Here is a 23,686-nt window from a genome sequence, read left to right as displayed (position 1 = left end):
AGCCTTGTAGTATAGTTTGAAGTCAGGTAGCGTGATGCCTCCAGCTTTGTTCTTTTGACTTAGGATTGTCTTGGAGATGCGGGCTCTTTTTTGGTTCCATATGAACTTTAAAGCAGTTTTTTCCAATTCTGTGAAGAAGCTCATTGGTAGCTTGATGGGGATGGCATTGAATCTATAAATTACCTTGGGCAGTATGGCCATTTTCACGATATTGATTCTTCCTATCCATGAGCATGGTATGTTCTTCCATTTGTTTGTGTCCTCTTTGATTTCACTGAGCAGTGGTTTGTAGTTCTCCTTGAAGAGGTCCTTTACATCCCTTGTAAGTTGGATTCCTAGGTATTTTATTCTCTTTGAAGCAATTGTGAATGGAAGTTCATTCCTGATTTGGCTCTCTGTTTGACTGTCACTGGTGTATAAGAATGCTTGTGATTTTTGCACATTAATTTTGTATCCTGAGACTTTGCTGAAGTTGCTGATCAGCTTAAGGAGATTTTGGGCTGAGACAATGGGGTTTTCTAAATATACAATCATGTCGTCTGCAAACAGGGACAATTTGACTTCTTCTTTTCCTAACTGAATCCCCTTGATTTCTTTCTCTTGCCTGATTGCCCTAGCCAGAACTTCCAACACTATGTTGAATAGGAGTGGTGAGAGAGGGCATCCCTGTCTTGTGCCAGTTTTCAAAGGGAATTTTTCCAGTTTTTGCCCATTCAGTGTGATATTGGCTGTGGGTTTGTCATAAATAGCTCTTATGATTTTGAGGTACGTTCCATCAATACCGAATTTATTGAGCGTTTTTAGCATGAAGGGCTGTTGAATTTTGTCAAAAGCCTTTTCTGCATCTATTGAGATAATGATGTGGTTCTTGTCTTTGGTTCTGTTTATATGCTGGATTATGTTTATTGATTTGCGAATGTTGAACCAGCCTTGCATCCCAGGGATGAAGCCCACTTGATCATGGTGGATAAGCTTTTTGATGTGCTGCTGAATCCGGTTTGCCAGTATTTTATTGAGGATTTTTGCATCGATGTTCATCAGGGATATTGGTCTAAAATTCTCTTTTTTTGTTGTGTCTCTGCCAGGCTTTGGTATCAGGATGATGTTGGCCTCATAAAATGAGTTAGGGAGGATTCCCTCTTTTTCTATTGATTGGAATAGTTTCAGAAGGAATGGTACCAGCTCCTCCTTGTACCTCTGGTAGAATTCAGCTGTGAATCCATCTGGTCCTGGACTTTTTTTGGTTGGTAGGCTATTAATTATTGCCTCAATTTCAGAGCCTACTATTGGTCTATTCAGGGATTCAACTTCTTCCTGGTTTAGTCTTGGAAGAGTGTAAGTGTCCAGGAAATTATCCATTTCTTCTAGATTTTCCAGTTTATTTGCGTAGAGGTGTTTATAGTATTCTCTGATGGTAGTTTGTATTTCTGTGGGGTCGGTGGTGATATCCCCTTTATCATTTTTAATTGCGTCGATTTGATTCTTCTCTCTTTTCTTCTTTATTAGTCTTGCTAGTGGTCTGTCAATTTTGTTGATCTTTTCAAAAAACCAACTCCTGGATTCATTGATTTTTTGGAGGGTTTTTTGTGTCTCTATCTCCTTCAGTTCTGCTCTGATCTTAGTTATTTCTTGCCTTCTGCTAGCTTTCGAATGTGTTTGCTCTTGCTTCTCTAGTTCTTTTAATTGCGATGTTAGAGTGTCAATTTTAGATCTTTCCTGCTTTCTCTTGTGGGCATTTAGTGCTATAAATTTCCCTCTACACACTGCTTTAAATGTGTCCCAGAGATTCTGGTATGTTGTATCTTTGTTCTCATTGGTTTCAAAGAACATCTTTATTTCTGCCTTCATTTCGTTATGTACCCAGTAGTCATTCAGGAGCAGGTTGTTCAGTTTCCATGTAGTTGAGCGGTTTTGATTGAGTTTCTTAGTCCTGAGTTCTAATTTGATTGCACTGTGGTCTGAGAGACAGTTTCTTATAATTTCTGTTCTTGTACATTTGCTGAGGAGTGCTTTACTTCCAATTACGTGGTCAATTTTGGAGTAAGTACGATGTGGTGCTGAGAAGAATGTATATTCTGTTGATTTGGGGTGGAGAGTTCTATAGATGTCTATTAGGTCTGCTTGCTGCAGAGATGAGTTCAATTCCTGGATATCCTTGTTAACTTTCTGTCTCGTTGATCTGTCTAATGTTGACAGTGGAGTGTTGAAGTCTCCCATGATTATTGTATGGGAGTCTAAGTCTCTTTGTAAGTCTCTAAGGACTTGCTTTATGAATCTGGGTGCTCCTGTATTGGGTTCCTGCACATTTTCTTTTGCTCCTGCTCACTCCTTGTCCATCGTAACAATTCACAGTTTTTTTTTGAGACGGGGTTTCATCCTGTCACCCAGGCTAGAGTGCAGTGGTGCAGTCTCAGCTCACTGCAACCTCCACCTCCCAGGTTCAAGCAATTCTTCTGCCTCAGCCTCCCGAGTAGCTGGGATTACAAGTGTGCACCACCATGCCTGATTAATTTTTGTGTTTTTAGTAGAGACAGGGTTTCACCATGTTGGCCAGGCTGGTCTCAAACTCCTGACCTTGGATGATCCACCCGCTTCGGCCTCCCAGAGTGCTGGGATTACAGGCTTGAGCCACTGTGCCCAGCCGCACAGTTTTCTTCTTATCACTGAGTCAATCTGATCACCATTTGTTGGAGATAAATGGTACTAGAGGTGTAGGGGATGAACTGGTTTGAAATCAATTAGCTTAAAAACAGTTAAACAAAAAATACCAGCCAGGGCTGGTCTGTGACATCTTTTTATTCTCTCAGCCCACAAAAGCACGAACCATATGAGGCTTAGCTTTCGTTCCATCCAGGCGCCTTCGTGCTGGGCGTTTGCCCTTTTTTCCTTGCTCTTAGCAGTCTCTCCGTACATTTCTGCAGAGATGTGATATGGTTATATATTTACACTTTTGAAAGAGAACTCAAGACAAATGGTGGGAAAGTTCTTTTGGGATTCCCTTCTGCATCATCCATCTACTGAAACCCAAGGCATTAGGTGAGGCCTTGTCCTCTGACACGTGTGCCTGGCTTCCCCCACGCAGCAGTTAACTTTCGGTGATAATCTGCCTTTAACCATTGTCTTATGCTTCCTTCCCCTCCCCACCTCATACAGTTAACATTTCTGGGACATAGACTCCTTTGTAAAAAGCTGTGAACTCGCCAGGAAACTGCACATATACTTACAGTGTTGTGCCATTTTACAGGGAGTTCACACCTCTCACCCCTGATCCCTCATTGGTTCATGAGCCATGGAAATGTGAACATTAGAAATCCATCCCAGTTTTGATGGTTTGTTTCTGTGAGTTTACTCACCATCCTCTCTGTACCTTACCTGTAACGGGCTCAAATTAGGAAATTTATCCTTATTAATAAGAGCTAATATTTATTGGTCCACTCTTTATTGACACAGGGCCAACCTCTTTACTTGCCTTGGATATTATTCCTACTTTATAGACAGGAGAAACTGAAGCTTGGTATGGTCAAGTAACTCATGGCCATGGTCACAGAGCCAGTGCAGGTGGTGGAGCCGGAGTCTCAGCGCACACCTGGCTGCCTCCACAGTCACAGATACTCATGCAGTTCACCAGTGTTTATTATTTCATCACATTGACAGATTAAAGAAGAAAAACCATAAGATCGAGCTGATAGATGCTGAAGAGAATTAAATAAAATGCAGTTCCCATTAATAATTAGGGGGAAAAATTACTAGCAAGTTAAAAGTAGATTATTACTAGTGGATATCTATCACAAACCTACAAGGAAAGTTATACTTAATGACACGTTACTTACATAGATATTGATGTAATTTATGTAATAGATTACATAGGAAAAAAATCAAGGATGCCTACTGTCAGTGCTGTGTTAACAGCTCTGGAAGCCTTGCCAAGGTAAAACATTTTTAAAAAGAAGTGAGGTGTATTTATATTGGAAAGAAAGAAACTAAGTTGGGATTATTGTAGATGGTATAATTATTGAACTGGATTCCCAAGAGAACTAAGAAACTATTTGAAGTGACAGTTCAAACCAGGCGTGGTGGCTCACGCCTATAATCCCAGCTACCTGGGAGGCTGAAGTGGGAGGATCACTTGAGCCCAGAAGTTCAAGACCAGCCTGGGCAACATAGTGAGACTCCATCTCTACAAAAAGTAAAAAAAAAAAAAATTTAGCCAGGCACAGTAATGCATGCCTGTAGTCCCAGCTACTCTGGAGGCTGAGGTGGGAGGATCACCTGAGTTGAGGAGTTCCAGGCTTGTACCACTGCACTCCAACCTGGATGACAGAATGAAACCCTATCTCTTCAAAAAGAAAAAGATAAACATACAAAAAGTTGCTTTCTTGTGTGCCAACAGCAACCAGTTTGGAAATTTAATGGAAAAAGTATTCCTTTTATTATAGCAGCAAAAACTGTAAATTCTATAACAGTGATCTTAATAAAATATATGTAAAATGATTATAAAAATTATGAAGCTTATTTTTATTCCACATGTATTTTTTGAATGGCTGCTACACACTATATGAGGAGTGGAGCTGAAAGAAAGCCATAGGCAGGGAAAACCCTTATGATTTTCCAGGATGAGAAGGCTCAGTGTTGCAAAAGGGCTACTTCTCAAAAGGAAGACTGATCGTATTTCATGGAGCTTTGACAAGCTGATTCTAAAGTTCAACTAGAAGTATAGTCTGCAAGGAAGTTTTGAAAACAGTAATGAGGGATGGAGTTGGTCCATTTAAAACGTAGCGTAAAGGTAATTAAAACAATGCTGTTAGCATTCATATAGGTGGAGTGATTAGAGGAAGAGAATAGTCCCGAAACAGACTCTTGTATATGTGGAAATATAATCTTATGATAAGAGGAGGTGCTGAATCAGATAATGTTTCAATATTGTTGGGCCAGTTGGGTATTCGTATGGGGGGAAAGTTGAGTTCATACCACATTCTATATATAAAAATAAAATCCAGATATAAAAAACCTTATTTAAAAAAATCTATAAAATAAGCCAAAGGACAGTGTTTTATAATGATAGGATGGTGAGAGAATTCCCAAGTAAGCCACAAAACCCAAAAACCATAAAGGAAAGGAGTTAGACATCTTCCTGTGTCAAAACTCTGAGTGTATCTAGTGAAAGCTGCCATAAACAAAGTTAAAAGACGTCATAGATAGGTTTCGCAACCTCTATAACAGACAACAGATTAAAATCTAAACAACTTAAGTCTTTCAAATCAGTACAGGAAAGACCAACAACCTATTAGAGAAATAGACAAAAGATTAAAACATGCAGTTCACACAAAAGATGAAGGTAGTCAGTATTCAAAGGAAAAAAATCTTTAGGCTCAATCAAGAAGAACAAAAAAAAAATGCAGCCAGGCACAGTGATATGTGCCTATAGTCCCAGCTACTTGGGAGGCTAAGGCAGGAGGATCACTTGAGCTCAGGAGTTGGAGGCTACAGTGAACTGTGATCACTTTTGTGAACAGCCACTGTACTTCAGCCTGGGCAACACAGTGAGACCCCCATCTCTTAAAAAAAAAATTAAAATAATAAAAAATTTTAAATGCAATTCAAAACAAGTTTCCATTTGCAACCATCAGTTTGACAAAAATAGGAAGGAGCAGTGAATCCAGTGTTGCTGGTGGCTGGGGGGAAAAGGCACGCATACTGGAGGTGAATTTTTGAAGCGGGTCTGAGGTTTTCTGTAGGCCTACTCTTGAGTCAGGTTTTCCATTTAGAATTGCACACACAATTAGGCTGTGAGTCACATCTAAGTTTATGGCCAGAGGACAGGAAGTAGAACTTCAAAAGTCCCCTTTTCCCACCCACTTTCATCAGAATCAAAGTGTAAAGAAGATTGTTCATGGAACCTGGGTGGGATTTCCTGTTTCTACTCAGACTGGCAGAACCGAGGATTCTATTCTGAAAAGATAAACTTTTTTTTTTTTTTTTGGAAACAAATTTTAACTTACAGAAAAATTACAAAAAAATAAAAATAGGGCCAGGCATGGTGGCTCATGCCTGTAATCCCAGCACTTTGGGAGGCTGAGGTGGGTGGATCACTTGAGGTCAGGAGTTTGAGACCAGCCTGGCCAACATGGGAAACTGCATCTCTACTAAAAGTACTAAAATTATCTGGGCGTGGTGGCGGGTGCCTGTCATTCCAGTTACTTGGGAGGCTGAGGCAGGATAATCACTTGAACCCAGGAGGCGGAGGTTGCAGTGAGCTGAGATCGTGCCACTACACTCTGGCCTGGGAAACAGAGTGAGACTCCGTCTCAAAAAAAAAAAAAAAAATTAATAAAAATAAAAATAGTACAGACACATATACCCTTACCCAGATTCACCTGTTAATATTAATATTTTGCCCATTGCTTATCCTTTGTGCAGTCTCTGTATCCATAAATGCACATACTCCCACATATTTGAAATAGGATATATTGTAAAAGTGACTTTTACAAAGCCAGAAAGATCCTTTTGTTGCCTTAATCGGTAGAATACCTCCCTGCAGCACCATGAGAAAATGAGTATTCCTGGTTCAGGGCCTTGAAAAAAAGATATCCATTATTCAGCTAAACTAAAAATTAGGAAACTATTTTATAATCTTTATTCCTCAAAGACATTAAGCAAAATTGGACGAATTATTTTGCTCGCTGGTTCTGTGGGCTGTGTCTCTAGCTTGGGGTCTGGCGGGCAGGTGATGTGTCTCTAATCTAGAAGTGGTGGGAGAGGGGCATTGGGTGCAGAGACATCGCAGGGGCCTCTGCCACGACCCTCCTCCTGCTCTGTGGCTTCTCAGAGATGTAGGTTGATCTTTGGAACCAAAATGGTTCCATACAGGCTCCTTGAGGAGTCTTCCATTCAGTCGCTTTTCATTGTACTAAGCTGAGCACCTGCTGCATGCCAGGTGAATTTCTCCACGCAGAGAACTGGAGTCCACCAGGAACTCTGCCCGGAGGAAATGCCATTTCCTCCTCTCTGTCCCTTCTGCCTGCCTCCTGGGAAAACTAAGACCCCAGGATTAGAGAAGGCAGCATCAAAGAAGAAAACAGGCTGAGCCTTGGAGGGAGGAGGGAAGGAAGGAGCTGTGGTAAAAAGGGAGGAAGGAGCGAGCTATGGATAAAGCTGACTGGGGAAGAAAGGGAGGGAGAGAGGAAGAAAGGAGGGGAATGAGGAAGGGAGGGAGGGAGAAAGGAGGGAAAGAAGGGAGGGAGAAAGGGAAAGAAGGAAGGGAGGGAGGGAGGAAGGGAGGAGCAAGCTGTGGTAAAAAGCTGACTGGGGCCTTTGGGGGATCCTGGGGAAACCGAGAGACTTAGCCTGGCAGTCAGTTTTGAGGTCCCCTGGACTGCACAGCTGAACAGAACAGAATCAGAGCATCTTGGGTTTAGTAAAGGAGGGAGCCCAGGCAAAGAATTTAAATTGTGAACATTTTTAGTGGGTGCGTGCCAGAAGGAGAGAGAGGCAGCTCTCCAGCAAGAGGAGGCAGGTGGGAAGTGGTGGTGATAAGGTGAGGACCTGGGCCAGAGTGACAAATTGAGAATGGAAAGGGGGCTTATTTAATAACAGGTAGCCCTGGTGACCTCAGACACAGAGTGGGATGCGGGAGAGGAGGAATCCCAGCCAGCTAAAATTTTGAGACTGGTTCAGATATCTGGGATGAACCTGAGGGTTTAGTAACCAGACGATATTTGGGAGTGGCACTAGGAGAGGAATCTGAAAAGATGGCTTTAGAGTAGAACTGTTTGCCAAGGAAAAGAAAAAGGGGAGAAAAGAAATGAAGTGCAAGGAGAAATGTGAGGATACAGAAAAGGGTGCTCGGAGCTAAAAACTGTGCAGTGGCCATTAATTTGCTGGCAGAGAAATTCAAGGGGCAGTAGGAGCCTACTCCCTTCACCCTTGCAAAATACTGACTTCTGGGCAGGGTGGGGCCTAGTAAACTTGGAAGCCCCCTAGTCTGAGGGGCTCTTTTGTTTGTTTGTTTGTTTGTTTGAGACGGAGTCCCGCGCTGTCGCCCAGGCTGGAGTGCAGTGGCGCAACCTCAGCTCACTGCAAGCTCCGCCTCTGGGGTTCACGCCGTTCTCCTGCCTCGGCCTCCCGAGTAGCTGGGACTACAGGCGCCCGCCACCACGCCTGGCTAACTTTTTGTATTTTTAGTAGAGAGGGGGTTTCACCGTGTTAGCCAGGATGGCCTCGATCTCCTGACCTTGTGATCCGCCCGCCTCAGCCTCCCAAAGTGCTGGGATTACAGGCCTGAGCCACCACACCCATGAGCCACCGAGCCTGGCCTGATGGGCTCTTTGAATGTGTAAATCACTCACTGGATACCAAGTGGGAAACCCCATGGCATATCTTCCAATGTAATTACTAAAGCCCTAAAAACAGTCCCTGGAGCATAAATGATAGCTATTATTACTACTTTACCAAGCTGGGAAGCACAGGTGTCTGGGAGAAATGAGGGCTGCTTGCTCCTGTAAAAAGTGAGTCAAAGGTGCAGACGTGGTGAGGTGTGTTGGAGGCCAGTACTAGCCGTTCATCATTGTGAAGGCTGTGAAGAATTTGGGACCACAGGCTGAAATATCAGGCTGTACAATTCTAGACTCTCATTTCTGCCTGCTATTTATTTTGACCTCTCCTTTTGTTCCCCAAAGTTGTTATCAGTGAAACCCTTAAATGAACCAAGGCTTATCTTGGGGGCAGCAGCAGGGAGATAGCGGCACCTTGGTCCCACCCTGTAGCTGGTTGCAGGGCAGTTCCCTGGAAGGCAGTGGGTGGGGGTGGCTGCCTACAGGGAGGACATGCAGCCTGGTTGCCCTGGAGCCGGAGCTGAGGGGCATTTGAAAGGGAGGGAAAAAGAAGCAGAAAGGTGGCCGGGCGCGGTGCCTCACCCCTGTTTTAATCCCAGCACTTTGGGAGGTGGAGGTGGGTGGATCACTTGAGATCAGGAGTTCAAGACCAGCCTGGCCAACATGGTGAAACCCCGTCTCTACTAAAACTACAAAAATTAGATGGGCGTGGTGGCAGGCACCTGTAATCCCAGCTACTCAGGAGGTTGAGGCAGGAGAATCGCTTAAACCTGGGAGGTGGAGGCTGCAGTGAGCCGAGACTGTGCCACTACACTCCAGCCTGGGCAACAGAACAAGACTCTGTCTCAGTAAAAAAAGAAATGCAGAAAGACTTCTGGGGTTTGCTGACTCAGTTCCCTGTGCTGAGGTGCCAGCAAAGAGGATAAGGCCTAAGAAAGGGTAATAGGACTTGGCAGTGAGGGTGTCATTAGGGACCTTTGAGAAATAGAAATTGTTTCTCCTGAAATATGGTGCAGAAATATACAACATTGCTTCTGAATGTATTCTAAACAGTTGTGCCTCATTCTGTGCTACAAATGTGTCCTAGAAAATTGTGGTGATATTTTTAAACATGTACAGGAGGCCACTGAGTCGTCTTTGTATACCATTTATTACTTACTACACTAAATAATATCCAGAGTATACATCAAGTGGCTTTTTGTTAGAATTGTCTCATTGGAGTGCCCTGTATTTACCTCATAGACAGTGCAGTTCTTTACAACAGGAAGTCAGACTTAGGGCCAACATGGGCCACCTCAGTGAAGAGGTTTTTTCCTATGCAGGGTCATCACCAATTAAGTAGGTAGACTTGTGGGAAATTGTGGTATCATGATTTTATTTAAAACATGGATGGAGATTATTTGGGTAAAGGAAAACGCAATCATATGTCAACACGGAGTGCCGCACAGACTTGAGGAATGAATGCAGCATGCGGCACGCCTCATCCCTTCAGGTGAGGGCCTTCGGGAAGATGGCATATTTTCTGGTGTTGAGAATGGTGGTTATCCTAAAGAGACCCTCATTGTCTGCACACAGGTCAGGGCCCTTTGAAGTACGAGCAGACCTTGAGGAGTCCATGGAATTTGTGGATCCCGGAGTTGCTGGAGAATCAGATGAGAGCGGAGACGAGCGTGTCAGCGATGAAGAAACCGACCTGGGCACAGACTGGGAGAACCTGCCTAGTCCCCGGTTTTGTGATATCCCTTCCCAGTCCGTGGAAGTCTCCCAGAGTCAGAGCACCCAGGCATCCCCACCCATCGCGAGCAGCAGTGCAGGTGGGATGATCTCCTCTGCAGCAGCCTCGGTGACCTCCTGGTTTAAAGCTTACACTGGACACCGTTAATGAGCATGGACCAAAACATGCCAAATCTGCATCAAGAAAGTTCTTCTCCCACTACACTCTAGTAAACATTATCTGTTTAAGTTAAGATAGTGCCTGGAACAAAGGTTAAAGTGTTTCTTTTTTTTTAAGCAGGGAGACAAACATTTCTATTTGTCAAGTAGCCTGTGATGGTGACCAATATGCTTATGATACTTAACAGGGGTTGAAGGTCTTTCTGCCCAGACCAGTGTTGGTGGAAGGAGGACCTGTGCGTGTGGCCAGTTCTGCCAAGGAAGCAATTGATTTGGGTTTCCTCTGGGCCCAGGCCACCGGGCCCACAGACCTGGGTCAGTGCGCTGGTCCTTGCGGTGCTGAGACTGTTCCTGACGCTAAGTTTTAGGGGTTGGTTGAATCACAAGAGGTGATTCTTGATTATTAGGACATGAAAGATAAAAGCTCTTTAATAAAGAGTTTTTCTGCCATTGATTTTTTTGTACGGAGAAGCAGCAGGCAATTTGAAATGATTTCTTTATAATTTGGTCCTTTACTTTTGTTTGGGAGGGGTGAGTTACACGTATTGCATTCATGCTGCTCTGTCGTAGTTTGTCAGACATTTCTGTTTTTCTTTACCCCACACACCAAAGAAAATGAAAGTCTTTTTCTTTAGGACTCACATCCATAAATGGAAGAAATCCTGGCTGCAATAATGTCCTAGAGAGTTTTTAACTATTTTCTTGTATTCTGAGGGGAATTAAGTCTATTCTTACCTAGCTCATTGAAGTCCTGCCATCTGCACTATGAGCATTTTGAAATTGAACTTATCCTCTCTGGGTGAAAATAAGTCATGAAGGTCATTCCCTTATGTAAGCTCAGTGCCTGCCTGGGCACAGGGGAAAAGCCACTTAGTTCAGTGGGCAGTTTCTTTCTGTGGGATTGAGTAGGTGGCAGGTGTTTTCAGGGGAAACCATCCTGCTTGTTTCCCTGAACTCTTTCTTGCTCTGAGGACACAGCTTTGCTCAGAAATGTAGTGCAGATCCTTACGGCTGATGCTGCTCTGCTCTGTTCTGGGGAAAGCACAATATAAAGAATTTCTCAGCTGGGCACGGTGGCTCACGCCTGTAATCCCAGCACTTTGAGAGGCCGAGGCGGGCAGATCACCTGAGGTCAGGAGTTCGAGACCAGCCTGGCCAACATGGTGAAACCCCGTTTCTACTAAAAATACAAAAAATTACTGGGCGTGGTGGCGCATGCCTGTAATCTCAGCTACTTGGGAGGCTGTGGCAGAATCGCTTGAACCGGAAGGCAGAGGTTGCAGTGAGCCGAGATGGTGCCACTGCACTCCAGCTTGGGCAACGAGAGCGAAACTCCGTCTCAAAAGGATTTCCCTCACCAGGAGATCATTTTCAGGTCATGTGTCTTGTCATTCTTTTAGTGACAATTTTATAGGAAAACTATAATGAGAGAGGCATTATGTACAAATATGTCAGTAGTTTTTTATTTTTAATAACTGCAAAAAAAAAAAATCCTCTGTAACAACTACCCAAAGAAATCCTATGGAAGATTCCTAACAGGCATTAGTACCATATCGTATGTGATTGGCATGATAGCACCTCAGATAAATCATTCAGAGGCTTGCCATGCCCCAGCTTCTTTTCTCATCATCACAATTATAGTTGATACTTTGCCTCCAAGTCCGAGGTGCTATATAGCTTTTGCTAATGGTATATTTGGTGTTTGGTATAGTTTTGGGTAGAGTTGCAAAAGGGAGTTTATTTCTATCTGGTAGTCACAAATTCCTTGGCGCTATGAATTTTCCATGAAAGGAAGAAGTAGGCTTTTCTCGTTGTGGGTGTTTTTGTTTGTTTGTTTGTTTTGGAGACAGAGCCTCGCTCAGCTGCCCAGGCTGGAGTGCAGTGGTGCCATCTCGGCTCACTACAACCACCATTTCCTGGGTTCAAGCAATTCTCCCATCTCAACCTCCCGAGTCACTGGGATTATAGGCACCCTCCATTATGCCCAGCTAATTTTTGTATTTTAGTAGAGACGGGGTTTCACCATGTTGGCCAGGCTGGTCTTGAACTCCTGATTTCAGGTGATCCGCTTGCCTCGGCCTCCCAAAGTGCTAGGATTACAGACGTGAGCCACCATGCCCGGGCCCTTGTGGGTTCTTCGACACTGCTGGGATCTCTGTTTTAAGTGCTCAGCTTCATGATTGCTGGGCTTCCATTTTCCCATCCAGTTCTGGAGTTCATAGAGAGTGAAGATGGTGGATTTGAACAGACACCAAATAAACACGATCTTGTAAGAGTTGTCTAGCTACCTAAAACCCTCAGAAGAGCTTAGTCTCACCAGTTGTAAGAGTGGGATTTGGAGCTTGGTGGTGATTGACTTCAGTTGAGAGATACGCAATCGTAGTGGTTTTCTTAAGCCTCTTATGAAACCATGAATGTGAGATGAAGCTAAAGAATAGAATCCAGAGATCACAAACTCATCTAGAGTACTTCAACAAAATTTACAAATGTGGGAACTTTAGGGATAAGGATATATTTTGTTGTTAATATCAACTAGAGGCACTTTATGTAGGGTTAAGTGATCAAACCCTTTTGTGGTTTTGAACACCAACATACTGGCTTACACCTGCTGAAATATTTTGGGTTTCATTATTTTGCACTGGATCCACCCTGTAAATACTCTTAAGTATACATTTCAACCACTGTTTTTTCTACTCTTTTTGCTGCTCATTAAAATCTTTCATGTAGGTGCCAGAACCATATGTAAACAGCTTTTTTAAAAATTGAAGCTGGTATTTTTTTTAAACAAAAAGCCATAGAACTGGGTCATGTTTTCCATTTTAAAATGATTTATTGAAACAAGGTAATACTAATAAAAACCCACAGGCACCGAACAGGCTGCTTAAAATGGTCTGTTAAAGACATTTTTTGATAATGGAATATAACTAAGAAAAGTTTTACACATCTGTAAGGGGGAAAAACAGTGTATCACCATTGGGTAGAGTGGATGGGACTCATGTAAGGACTCACATCATTTGGGGAAGAGCATTCAGTGGCCTGCTGTTAGAGGACTAGTGTCCGAGGATCTCACAGTATCATACTGCAGGAATTCCCCATTGCTCTGCAACTTCTAAACCAGTTTGAGTCATACAAATGTTTTCTAAACTTTTATTGTATTACTGCAATAAATCTTTTAACTGTACTTTGCTAATGTGTATGTCTTTTTCAAACTCTTTTCATTTCCACTGCTACATTAAGGGTAGCAAGAATGAGATTGAACCCTTTACAAATTATAGAAGAAGTTTGTAGAATTTTTTTGCCAGGTAAGAAAAAACGTTAATATGTTTTTTAAAATTACGGATCATGGTGGTATTAATAATGATCTCTCCCAAGCTGAGAAGCTGGTTGCATACTTTCCCTAAAGGCGTGTTTTTCTTTGGTCGCCGTCATTTGTTGCATGTGACCTACAATGACCTGGTTTTGTGCAACAGACCCCCGGGAGAGGGGGCCTCTAGGATGCCCACATGGAACCTGCCCAGACTTTCTTCAGGACAAGAGGAAAAGGGAAATGTTAGAGGGAACCACTCAGAGGCCTGAGTAGCTTTGGAGGATCCCTCCCCGACCCAACACCCCTTATCTTTTATAACTAATTTCTCCCAGGTGGGTAGTCGGTGGTGCCCTTCAGATTAGATGATTGGAGAGAAGGACCACCTGCAGGTGGTGGAGAGACACCAAGAGTGACTGCTGTGGAAGAGCCAGGCCAGCCAGGATACCCCCAGGAGCTATTGCCATGGTCACACTGCCCCTTTGTCTGGAACAGAAGGCTGGCAGGCAACAGGAGGAAATAGGCAAGGAAACGGAAGGGTTCTTGAACAGCGTGTGTGCTTTGGTGGCACTGTCCTTCAGTTTTTCCAGGCAGCAGTTTAAAGCATGCTCCCATCTGATGTTTAAAAGGAGATCTCTCCATCCCGAGTTACATCATGACTGATGCAGGAATCAGATTGAAACAGATTGGGAGGAATTAAGGATAACTTTGTCATTGGTAGTGGGGAGATTATTTAAAAGTTGCATCAATAAAATGTACCAGAAAACTTGAAACTAGACTCTTGGGCAAGCCATCCGCACCTCAGCCTTGAAACTCTCAATGAGGAAAACCACCACTAGCCGACCTGGTGAGAAAAGACACTGGAACGAGTTCACAATCTTAGATAATTGAAGTGAATTTTTTTTAGGGCTGGGCACAGTGGTTCATGCCTGTAATCCCAGGACTTTAGGAGGCCAAAGGCAGGATTGGTTGAGCTCAGTTAGTTCAAGGCCAACCTGCGCACCATAGTGGGACCCCATTTCTTTTTTTTTTTTCTTTTTGAGATGGAGTCTTGCTCTGTCGCTCACTGCAAGCTCTGCCTCCCGGGTTCATGCCATTCTGTCTCAGCCTTCCGAGTAGCTGGGACTGCAGGCGTCCGCCACCACGCCTGGCCTTTTTTTTTTTTTTTTTTTTTTAAGTAGAGGTGGGGTTTCACCGTGTTAGCCAGGATGGTCTCGATCTCCCGACCTCCTGATCTGCCTGCCTCGGCCTCCCAAAGTGCTGGGATTACAGGCGTGAGCCACCACGCCCAGCTGGTGAGACCCCATTTCTACAAAAATTTAAAAATTGGCCAGGCGTGGTGATGTGCATCAGTGGTCCCAGCTACTCAGGAGGTTGAGCTGGGATGAGTCTGGGATGTTGAGGCTGCAGTGAGCTGTGATTGTACACTCACTGGGTGACAGAGTGAGACCTTGTCTCAAAAAAAAAAAAAAAAAAGGCCGGGCGCAGTGGTTCACACCTGTAATCCCAGCACTTTGGGAAGTGGAGACGGGCAGATCACCTGAGGTCAGGAGTTTGAAACCAGCCTGGCCAACATGGCAAAACCCCATCTCTACTAAAAATACAAAAGAAAATTAGCCAGGTGTGGTGGTGCATGCCTGTAATCCCAGCTACTCAAGAGGCTGAGGTGGGAGAATTGCATGAAACTAGGAGGCGGAGGTTGCAGTGAGCCGAGATCGTGCCACTGCATGCCAGCCTGGGCAACAGAGCAAGACTCCATCTCAAAACAACAACAACAACAAAAACCCCCAGAAACCACCAGTGGGATAATCTTTCCTCCAAGAAAGAGGATAGTAAACTAACAAGAGTTACATCAATGACTTCTTTGTTGTGCCTTTTGTAGGGAGGAGTGAGAGATACTCTGGTGATGGGAGGGATCTAAAAGAGCCTTTGAATGAATGCTCCCCTTTAAAAAGTGAGAAAATTAGCTGGGTGTGGTGGCTCACACCTGTAATCCCAGCACTTTGGGAGGCTGAGGCAGGCAGATCACCTGAGGTCAGGAGTTCGAGACCAGTCTGACCAACATGGAGAAACCTGGTCTCTACTAAAAATACAAAATTAGCCGGGAGTGATGGCGCATGCCTGTAATCTCAGCTACTCAGGAGGCTACGGCAGGAGAATCGCTTGAACCCGGGAGGCAGAGGTTGCAATGAGCCGAGATCAAGATCACATCATTGCACTCCAGCCTGTGCAACAAGAGTGAAACTGTCTCAAAAAAAAAAAGAAAGAAAATTGGCAGAAGGTATTTGATGACACTAGTTAAGTGTTGAAAATGGGCTAGAGCCAGTTGAGTAAAAAAAAAACTCAGAGGCATTAAGGCGTGTCGAATCTTTTGGCTTCTGTGGGCCACATTGGAAGAATTGTCTTGGGTCACACATAAAATACACTAATAATAGCTGATGAGCTATTTTAAATAATTGCAAAAAATCTCATGATGTTCTAAGGAAGTTTACAAATTTGTGTTGGGCCATATTCAAAGCCATCCTGGGCCGCCTGCAGCTCATGGGCCACGAGTTGGACAAGCTTGTATTAAAGAGTCTTGTGGGCTGGGGAGACAAAGGTGGGTGGATCACCTGAGGTCAGGAGTTTGAGACCAGCCTGACCAACATGGTGAAACCACATCTTTACTAAAAATAAAAAAATTAGCTGGGTGTGGTGGTGGGCACCTGTAATCCCAGCTACTCAGGAAGTTGAGATGCGAAGATCATGTAAACCCGCGAGGCTGAGGCTGGAATGAGCCAAGATCATGCCACTGCACTCCAGCCTGGATGAAAGAGCAGACTCTATCTCAAAAAAAGAAAAGGCCAGGCTTGGTGGCTCAAGCCTATAATCCCAGCACTTTGGGAGGCCAAGGTGGGTGGATCACCTGAGCTCAGGAGTTCAAGACCAGTCTGGCCAACATCATGAAACCCCATCTCAACTAGAAATACAAAAAAAAAAAAAAAATTAGCCAGGAGTGGTGGTGTGTGCCTGTAATCCCAGCTACTCAGGAGTCTGAGGCGGGAGAATCACTTGAAACAAGGAGGCGGAGGTTGCAGTGAGCTGAGATTGTGCCATTACACTCCAGCCTGGGCAACGAGCAAAACTGTCTCAAATAAATAAATAAATAAATAGAGAAAAGAAAGAAAGGGTCCTGTGGCTTTGATACCTCCAGATCCGTATCAGATTGTTCCTGACCTCGCCCTCCCTTTGGGTGTGACATTTTAGCATTTACTATATGGCTTCAGAAGACACCTGGATTTTGAGGAAAGAACTTTCCTACGCTTTCCAGCAGCTTACTTCCCTAATTAAAAAAAGAAAAAAATTGTCAAGACAGCATTTCTGGAGCGTAAGTATGTTGCTCTCAATTTGGAATTAAAGTGCCAAGTGGTTTGATGGTAGATGGAATAGAGAGACCTCCCAACCCAAGGCTGATGAAAGAATGATAGGAGCAGAGAGTAACTTTTGTGGTCAGCAATTTCACAGTTGCATTCAAAATAAAGAGGACTAAGTCTAGTATCCACAGGAGGAAATAGCTGTTTTCTGGTTCAGGGGCCATTGGTACTGGCTTAAAGGAGTTCTGCTACTCCTTTGAGACATTTTACATTCTTTTTGCCTTAATCCAGGCATACCTTGTTTTATTGCGGTTTGCTTTGTCGCACCTCTCAGTGGGTTTTTTACAAATTGTGATAACTCTGCGTTGAGCAAGTCATCAGCGCCATTTTTCCAACGGCATGTGCCCACTTCATCATGTCTGACATTTCGGTAATTCTCACAATATTTCAAATCTCTTCATTGTATCTGTTACGGTGATCAGTGATCTTTGATGTTACTGTTGTAATTATTTTGGGGGTCCATGGTCTGTCTGTATAAGAGAGCAAACTTAATAAACGTGTGTATTCTGACTGCTTCACCAACCTCCTGTTCCCTTATTTCCCTTTTTTCAGGCCTCCTTATTCCCTGAGACACAACAATATTGAAATTGGGCCTAATTAATAGCCCTACAGAGGCCTCTAAGTGTTCAAATGAAAGAGTCCCATGTCTCTCACTTTAAATCAGAAGCTAGAAATGATTAAGCTTAGTAAGGAAGGCATGTCAAAAGCCAAGACAGGCTGAAAGCTAGATCTCTTGTGCCAAACAGCTAAGTTGTGAATGCAAAGGAAAAGTTCTTGAAAATAATGAAAAATGCTACTCCAGTGAACACATAAATGATTTAAAAAGCACAACAGCCTTATTGCTGATATGGAGAAAGCTTTAGTAGTCTAGATAGATGAAACCAGCCACATTACCTTAAGTCAAAGCCTTACCCAGAACAAGGCTCTGTCTCTTTAATTCTATGACGGTTGAGAGAAGTGAGGAAGCTGCAGAAGGAAAGTTGAAAGCTAGCAGAGGTTGGCTCATGAGGTGTAAAAAGCTGTCTCTGTGACATAAAAGTGTAGAGAAAGCAACAAGTTATCCAGAAGATCTAGCTAAGGTAATCTGTGAAGATGGCTACACTAAACAACAGATTTCCAATAGAGATGAAACAGAATCCTGTTGGAAGAAGATGCCATCTAGGATTTTCACAACTAGAGAGAAGCCAGTGCCTGGCTTCAGAGCTTGGGAAGGACAGGCTGACTCTCTCATTAGGGGCTAATGCAGCTGGTGACTTTCAGTTGAAGCCAGTGTTAATTTACCATTCCAAAAATCCTAGGCCTCTTAAGAATTATGCTAAATCTACTCTTCCTGTGCTCTGTAAATGAACAACAAAGCCTGCACAGCACCACATCTGTTTACAGCATGGTTTACAGATTGTTTTAAGCCCACTATTGAGACCTACTGCACAGAAAAACAGATTGCTTTCAAATTATTACTGCCCATTGACATTGTACCTGGTCATCCAAGAGCTCTGATGGAGATATACAAGAAGATTAATGTTTTCATGCACAGTAACACAATATCCATTCTGCAGCTCAAGGAGTAATTTTGACTTTCAAGTCTTATTTAAGAAATACATTTTGTAAGGCTATGGTTGCTATGGATAGTGATTCCTCTGATGGATTTGGGCCAAGTCAACTGAAAACTGGGATGGATTCACTATTCTAGATGCCATTAAAAACACTTGTGATTCATGGGAAGAAGAAAAATATCAATATATTTTTTTTTTCTTTTTGAGACAGGATCTCACTCTATCACCCAGGCTGGAGTACAGTGGCATGATCTCGGCTCACTGCAACCTCCACCTCACGGGTTCAAGCAATTCTCCTGCCTCAGCCTCCCAAGTAGCTGGGATTACAGGCACACACCACCATGCCCAACTAATTTTTGTATTTTTATTAGAGACAGAATTTCACCATGTTGGCCAGGCTGGTCTCAAACTCCTGACCTAAGGTGATCCACCCACCTAGGCCTCCCAAAGTGCTGGGATTACAGATGTGAGCCGCCACGCCCAGCCAAAATATCAACATTAACAGGAGTTTGGCTTAGAATCCTTTCTACTTTCACCTTTAAGTCTAATTTCTACTTTCACCTTCAAGTCTAGCCTCTGGTTGTTTAAAATAAACATCTTGTGTGAAATAGGCCAGGTGCGGTGGCTCAAGCCTGTAATCCCAGCACTTTGGGAGGCCAAGGCAGGCGGATCATGAGGTCAGGAGATTGAGACCATCCTGGCTAACACAGTGAAACCTCGTCTCTACTAAAAATACAAAAAAATTAGCCGGGCATGGTGGCGGGCACCTGTAGTCCCAGCTACTCGGGAGGCTGAGGTAGGAGAATGGCGTGAACCTGGGAGGTGGAGCTTACAGTGAGCTGAGATTGCGCCACTGCACTCCAGCCTGGGTGACAGAGCAAGATTCTGTCTCAAAAAAAAAAAAAGACAAAAAATAGAGTGAAAAAAACAAAAAAAAACCCAGGGTTTTTAAGTTGATTCCAATCCTCATGGATGACTTTGAGGGGTTCGAGACCCATGGAGGAAGTAGCTGGAGATGTCGTGAAAACTAGCAAAATAAAAAGTGGAGCCTGAAGATGTGACTGAAATGCTGCAATCTCATAATAAAACTTGAATGGATAAGGAGTTGCTTCTTATGGATGAGCAAAAGAAAGTATTTCTTTTGGCCAGGCGTGGTGGCTCACGCCTGTAATCCCAGCACTTTGGGAGGCCAAGGCAGGCAGATCACCTGAGGTCAGGAGTTTGAGACTACCCTGGCCAACATGGTGAAACCCCGTCTCTACTAAAAATACAAAAATTAGCTGGGTGTGGTAGCACGTACCTGTAGTCCCAGCTACTTGGGAGGCTGAGGTAAGAGAATCTCTTGAACCTGGAGGTAGAGGTTACAGTGAGCCGAGATCGCACCACTGCATTCCAGCCTGGGTGACAGAGCAAGACTCCGTCTCAAAAAAAAAAAAAAAAAATTGTTTTCCTCACTCTCATCCAGGCTGGATCACAGCAGCATGATCACGGCTCACTGCAGCCTCGACGTCCTGGGCTCAAGTGATCCTCTCACCTCAGCACCTCAAGTAGCTGGGACTATTGGCATACACTACCATGCTTTTTTTTTTTTTTTTTTTTTTTTGTAGGGTCAAGGTCTCCCTATGTTGCCCAGCCTGGTCTTGGACTCCTGGGCTCAAGCAGCCCTCCAGCCTTGGCCTCCCAAAGTGCTGGGATTACTGGCAGAAACAGATGAAATCTACTCCAGATAAAGATGCTACAAACATTGTTGAAATAACAGAGAGGTTTGAGATTTTGAAGTAAGTTATACTACGGATAAAATACTATCAAACAGCATCACATGCTACAGAGAACTCTTTCGTGAAAGGAAGAGTCAATTGATACAGCAACTTCACTGTTGTCTTAAGAAATTGCCATAGCTACCCCAACCTTCTGCAGCCACCAACCCTGATCAGTTGTCAGCTATCAATGTTGAAGCAAACCATCCACCAGCAAAAAGATAATGACTCAGAGCTGATGGTTAGCATGCTTTAAGCAATAAAGCATTCCTTAAAGTATGTACATTGTGTTTTAGACATAATGCTATTGCACACTTAGTACAGTATCACATAAACACAACTTGTATATGCACAAAAAATTCATGACTTGCTTTATTGCAGTGGTCTGGAACTGTTGGATAGAAGGAATTTTATCTAGAGCCTAGTGAACAGCTTCCCAGGTGTGCATCTAGGGCCTCCTAGGGATCATCAAGTTTTAGGAAATAGATTTCCTTCTTCCACAGGCACGGAGAAGGAAATTTTGCACTGGCCTTTGGGGAGCTAAAGAAAAGCTGGGGGGAGGCTTGTTCTGACATAAAATAGTGACTCTCTCCCTGCTTGAGATGTTCCACAGAAGGCTGTTTCTGGTTCACTTGCCCCTCCAGGTCCATTCCCTCCCCTTCATTCTGCTCACTGCGAGACATACTGTGCTGGGAGTGCTGCATCGGCAGGCTCCAGGCCCTTTGAGGCTCAAGGTGTTCATTCCCTGGCTCCTTCCCTGCCATGTGTTTTCCTTCTTCCCTCCTTCCCATCCCAGCAACCACCCTCCTCCTTCCACCAGACCTGGGAACCATCATCCCAACCACACTCACCCTGTGGTTCTATTATACGTATCAGTAGTTCTCAACCCCACCTGCACCTGGAATCACCCAGGAGCTCCCACCCCCACTGGTTGATTTAATACGTCTAGGGTGTGCCCTAAGCATTGAGGATTTTAAAAGCCCCACAGTTGATTCTAATGTGCAGCCACTACCCTGCCCAATACGATCCCCAACCAGGCAGCTGGGGCCTCTGCACTGGCTCCTGCACATTAGGAGGGCCAATCCTTTGGCATTCCTGCCCTGCGCCTCTTCATGGGCAAGGAGTTTGAAGGATCAAGGGGGCAGACACTGTCCCAGAACCTTTGTTCCCCTTACACACCATTACCTAGGCTCCCAGAACCTCAGGACCTCCAGCCCTTCCACAGCTTTGTCCTCCAGACAGATCCCTTCAGCCTGAGAAGTGACTGAGGCATGGCTCAGTAAGAGGGTGGGAGGATGCTGGAGGGGATGTGCTAAGGGAGGGCTCTCTGTGTTCTTGCCATGGGCCCTGCAAATACTGGGGAGGCTTGTCCCTGTATCTACACCCTTATAATAAATCCTTGAATTTACTCACTTCAAGTGTGCAGCAGTTTCCTTTCAAGACCCTGCACAGAGCAGACTTAGAAATCTGAGGGGCCTAAAGCCAAGACTACTGGCCATGGAAAAGGAAAAGTTCACATGAGAGGTCCCAGCTTAGACACTGGGGCAGCCAAGTCATCTCTGCTTAGGAGAGAAAATAAGGGCTGGTATAGAAAGGGAATTGCTCAAAACAGGCCACACACCCTGCAGCAGAATCATGCTGGGTTGTCTGTATAGGGGAGGATTGGTGAGGAAGGGCAGAGTGAAGGCCAACAGTTTGGTCCCAGAACAGGGAAGGCTGGGTGGGCCAGGCCTGGCTCCAACCCTACCCTTGAACCAGACTGCAAACACTCAAGTTATGCAAACAGATTAACCTCACAATGGAGAGGGAACAGATACAATTAAATACAACCTTGCTTTCCATTTTACTCATGTTTAGCAATTAATTTATTTTTTATTTAACTAATTGATTTTGATTTTAGTTTTTTAAGAACTTTATCAACATCTTCATATTTTTTGAGACAGGGTCACCCAAGCTGCAGTGCACTGATGCGATCATGGCTCACTGCAGCCTCGACTTCCTAGGCTCAAGCTGTCCTCCTGTGTCAGCCTCCTGAATAGCAAGGGCTACAGGTGTGTGCCACCTACCATGCCCTGCTATTTTTTGTACAATGACAGGGTCTCACTTTGCTACCCAGCCTGGTCTGAGCTTAATTATTTTTCCACCTCAGCCTCCCAAAGTGCTGGGATTACAGGCATAAGCCACCATGCCGAGCCCTTCATACTTCTTAATAAACAGATCTGTGACTTCAGTACCAGTATGTGAAGGAAAAATCCACCTTAATTCAAAAAGAACGAGACGGGGGTCCCAAAAGGAGTTTGTTCTGAGGCCTGTTCTCTGCTCACTGAAGGACACTTGGATGACGGGGCCTCTGGGAGAAAGGGTAAAATGTTTTGTTCTGCTTTTCAGATAGAGGAACATCACCTCTTACATGGGCTGCTGCCACATAAGGGACTGCCATCTCTGCTTCCATTTCAGTTCTTCCTCGACACTGGCTCTGCTCCCCTAAAACTGTAAGGTCAAAGCAACCACCTAGAATGGTGAAGCTACTTACTGTGCTTTTCCTTACATCAGTTTGGTATAAATGCACTGGATGTTACCCAAGGGTTTATAACCACCAAAGTTTGCTCTTCCCATGAGGTTGTGCAAACATCAGCTATGGCCACAAATGATAGGCAGGAATGACATGTATGTCAGTTGAGACTGCACATCTCCCACACAGGTACCTTGACCAGCTCACAAAGATTAAAATACTAGCTTATTTGAGGAAAAATGAGGAAAAAAGCCATCTGATTCCCAGCCTGGGCAACACGGCAAAACTCCGTCTCCACAAAAAAAAAAAAAAAAAAAAACACAAAAATTAGCCAGGCATAGTGACATGCAGCTGTAGTTGCAGCTGCTTGGAAGACTGAGGCAAGAAGATCACTTGAGCCCAAGAGGTAGAGGCTGCAGTGAGTCGAGATCATGCCACTGCACTCCAGTCTGAGTGAGAGAGACCCTGTCTCAAAAACCCAGAAACAGCTGGGCGCAGTGGCTCATGCCTGTAATCCCAGCACTTTGGGAGGCAAAGTGGCTGAGGTGGGTGGATCACAAGGTCAGGAGTTCAAGACCAGCCTGGCCAATATGGTGAAACCCCATCTCTACTAAAAATACAAAAAAAATTTAGCTGCGCGTAGTGGCGCATGCCTGTAGTCCCAGCTACTCAGGAGGCTGAGGCAGAAGAATCGCTTGAACCCGGAAGGCTGAGGTTGCAGCAAGCTGAGATCGTGCCACCACTCCATCTCAAAACAAACCAACCCCACAATCAGATTCCCCAAGTGCCAGACACTGCACAGTAGAGAATGCATTTAAATGAAGCATACCTGACATACAGCTAGATAACATCAGCTCTCATTGGTTTAGTCGGTGGTGTACAGAAAAGAAGGGCTCGCAGTGCAGGCTAATTTCATGTTTTTGA

The 23,686-nt window shown here is 44.3% G+C and overlaps 1 protein-coding gene across 1 annotated transcript in view; it reads left to right on the top strand.

The window, feature by feature from the left end:
- Positions 1-13,404, top strand: part of ATG14 (autophagy related 14) — a 49,535-nt gene extending 36,131 nt beyond the window's left edge. The window contains exon 10 of the mRNA XM_073011001.1: positions 9,906-13,404. Coding sequence (XP_072867102.1) covers positions 9,906-10,212 — 307 coding nt within the window. The 3' untranslated portion in view covers positions 10,213-13,404. The remainder of the gene's footprint in view (positions 1-9,905) is intronic.
- The last annotated feature ends 10,282 nt before the right edge of the window (positions 13,405-23,686 follow it).

Source organism: Chlorocebus sabaeus, chromosome 24 (genome assembly GCF_047675955.1).
Source record: "Chlorocebus sabaeus isolate Y175 chromosome 24, mChlSab1.0.hap1, whole genome shotgun sequence".
NCBI classification, from domain to species: domain Eukaryota; kingdom Metazoa; phylum Chordata; class Mammalia; order Primates; family Cercopithecidae; genus Chlorocebus; species Chlorocebus sabaeus.
Note: the sequence above shows the minus strand (reverse complement) of the source record. Positions and strands in the feature narration are given on the sequence as shown.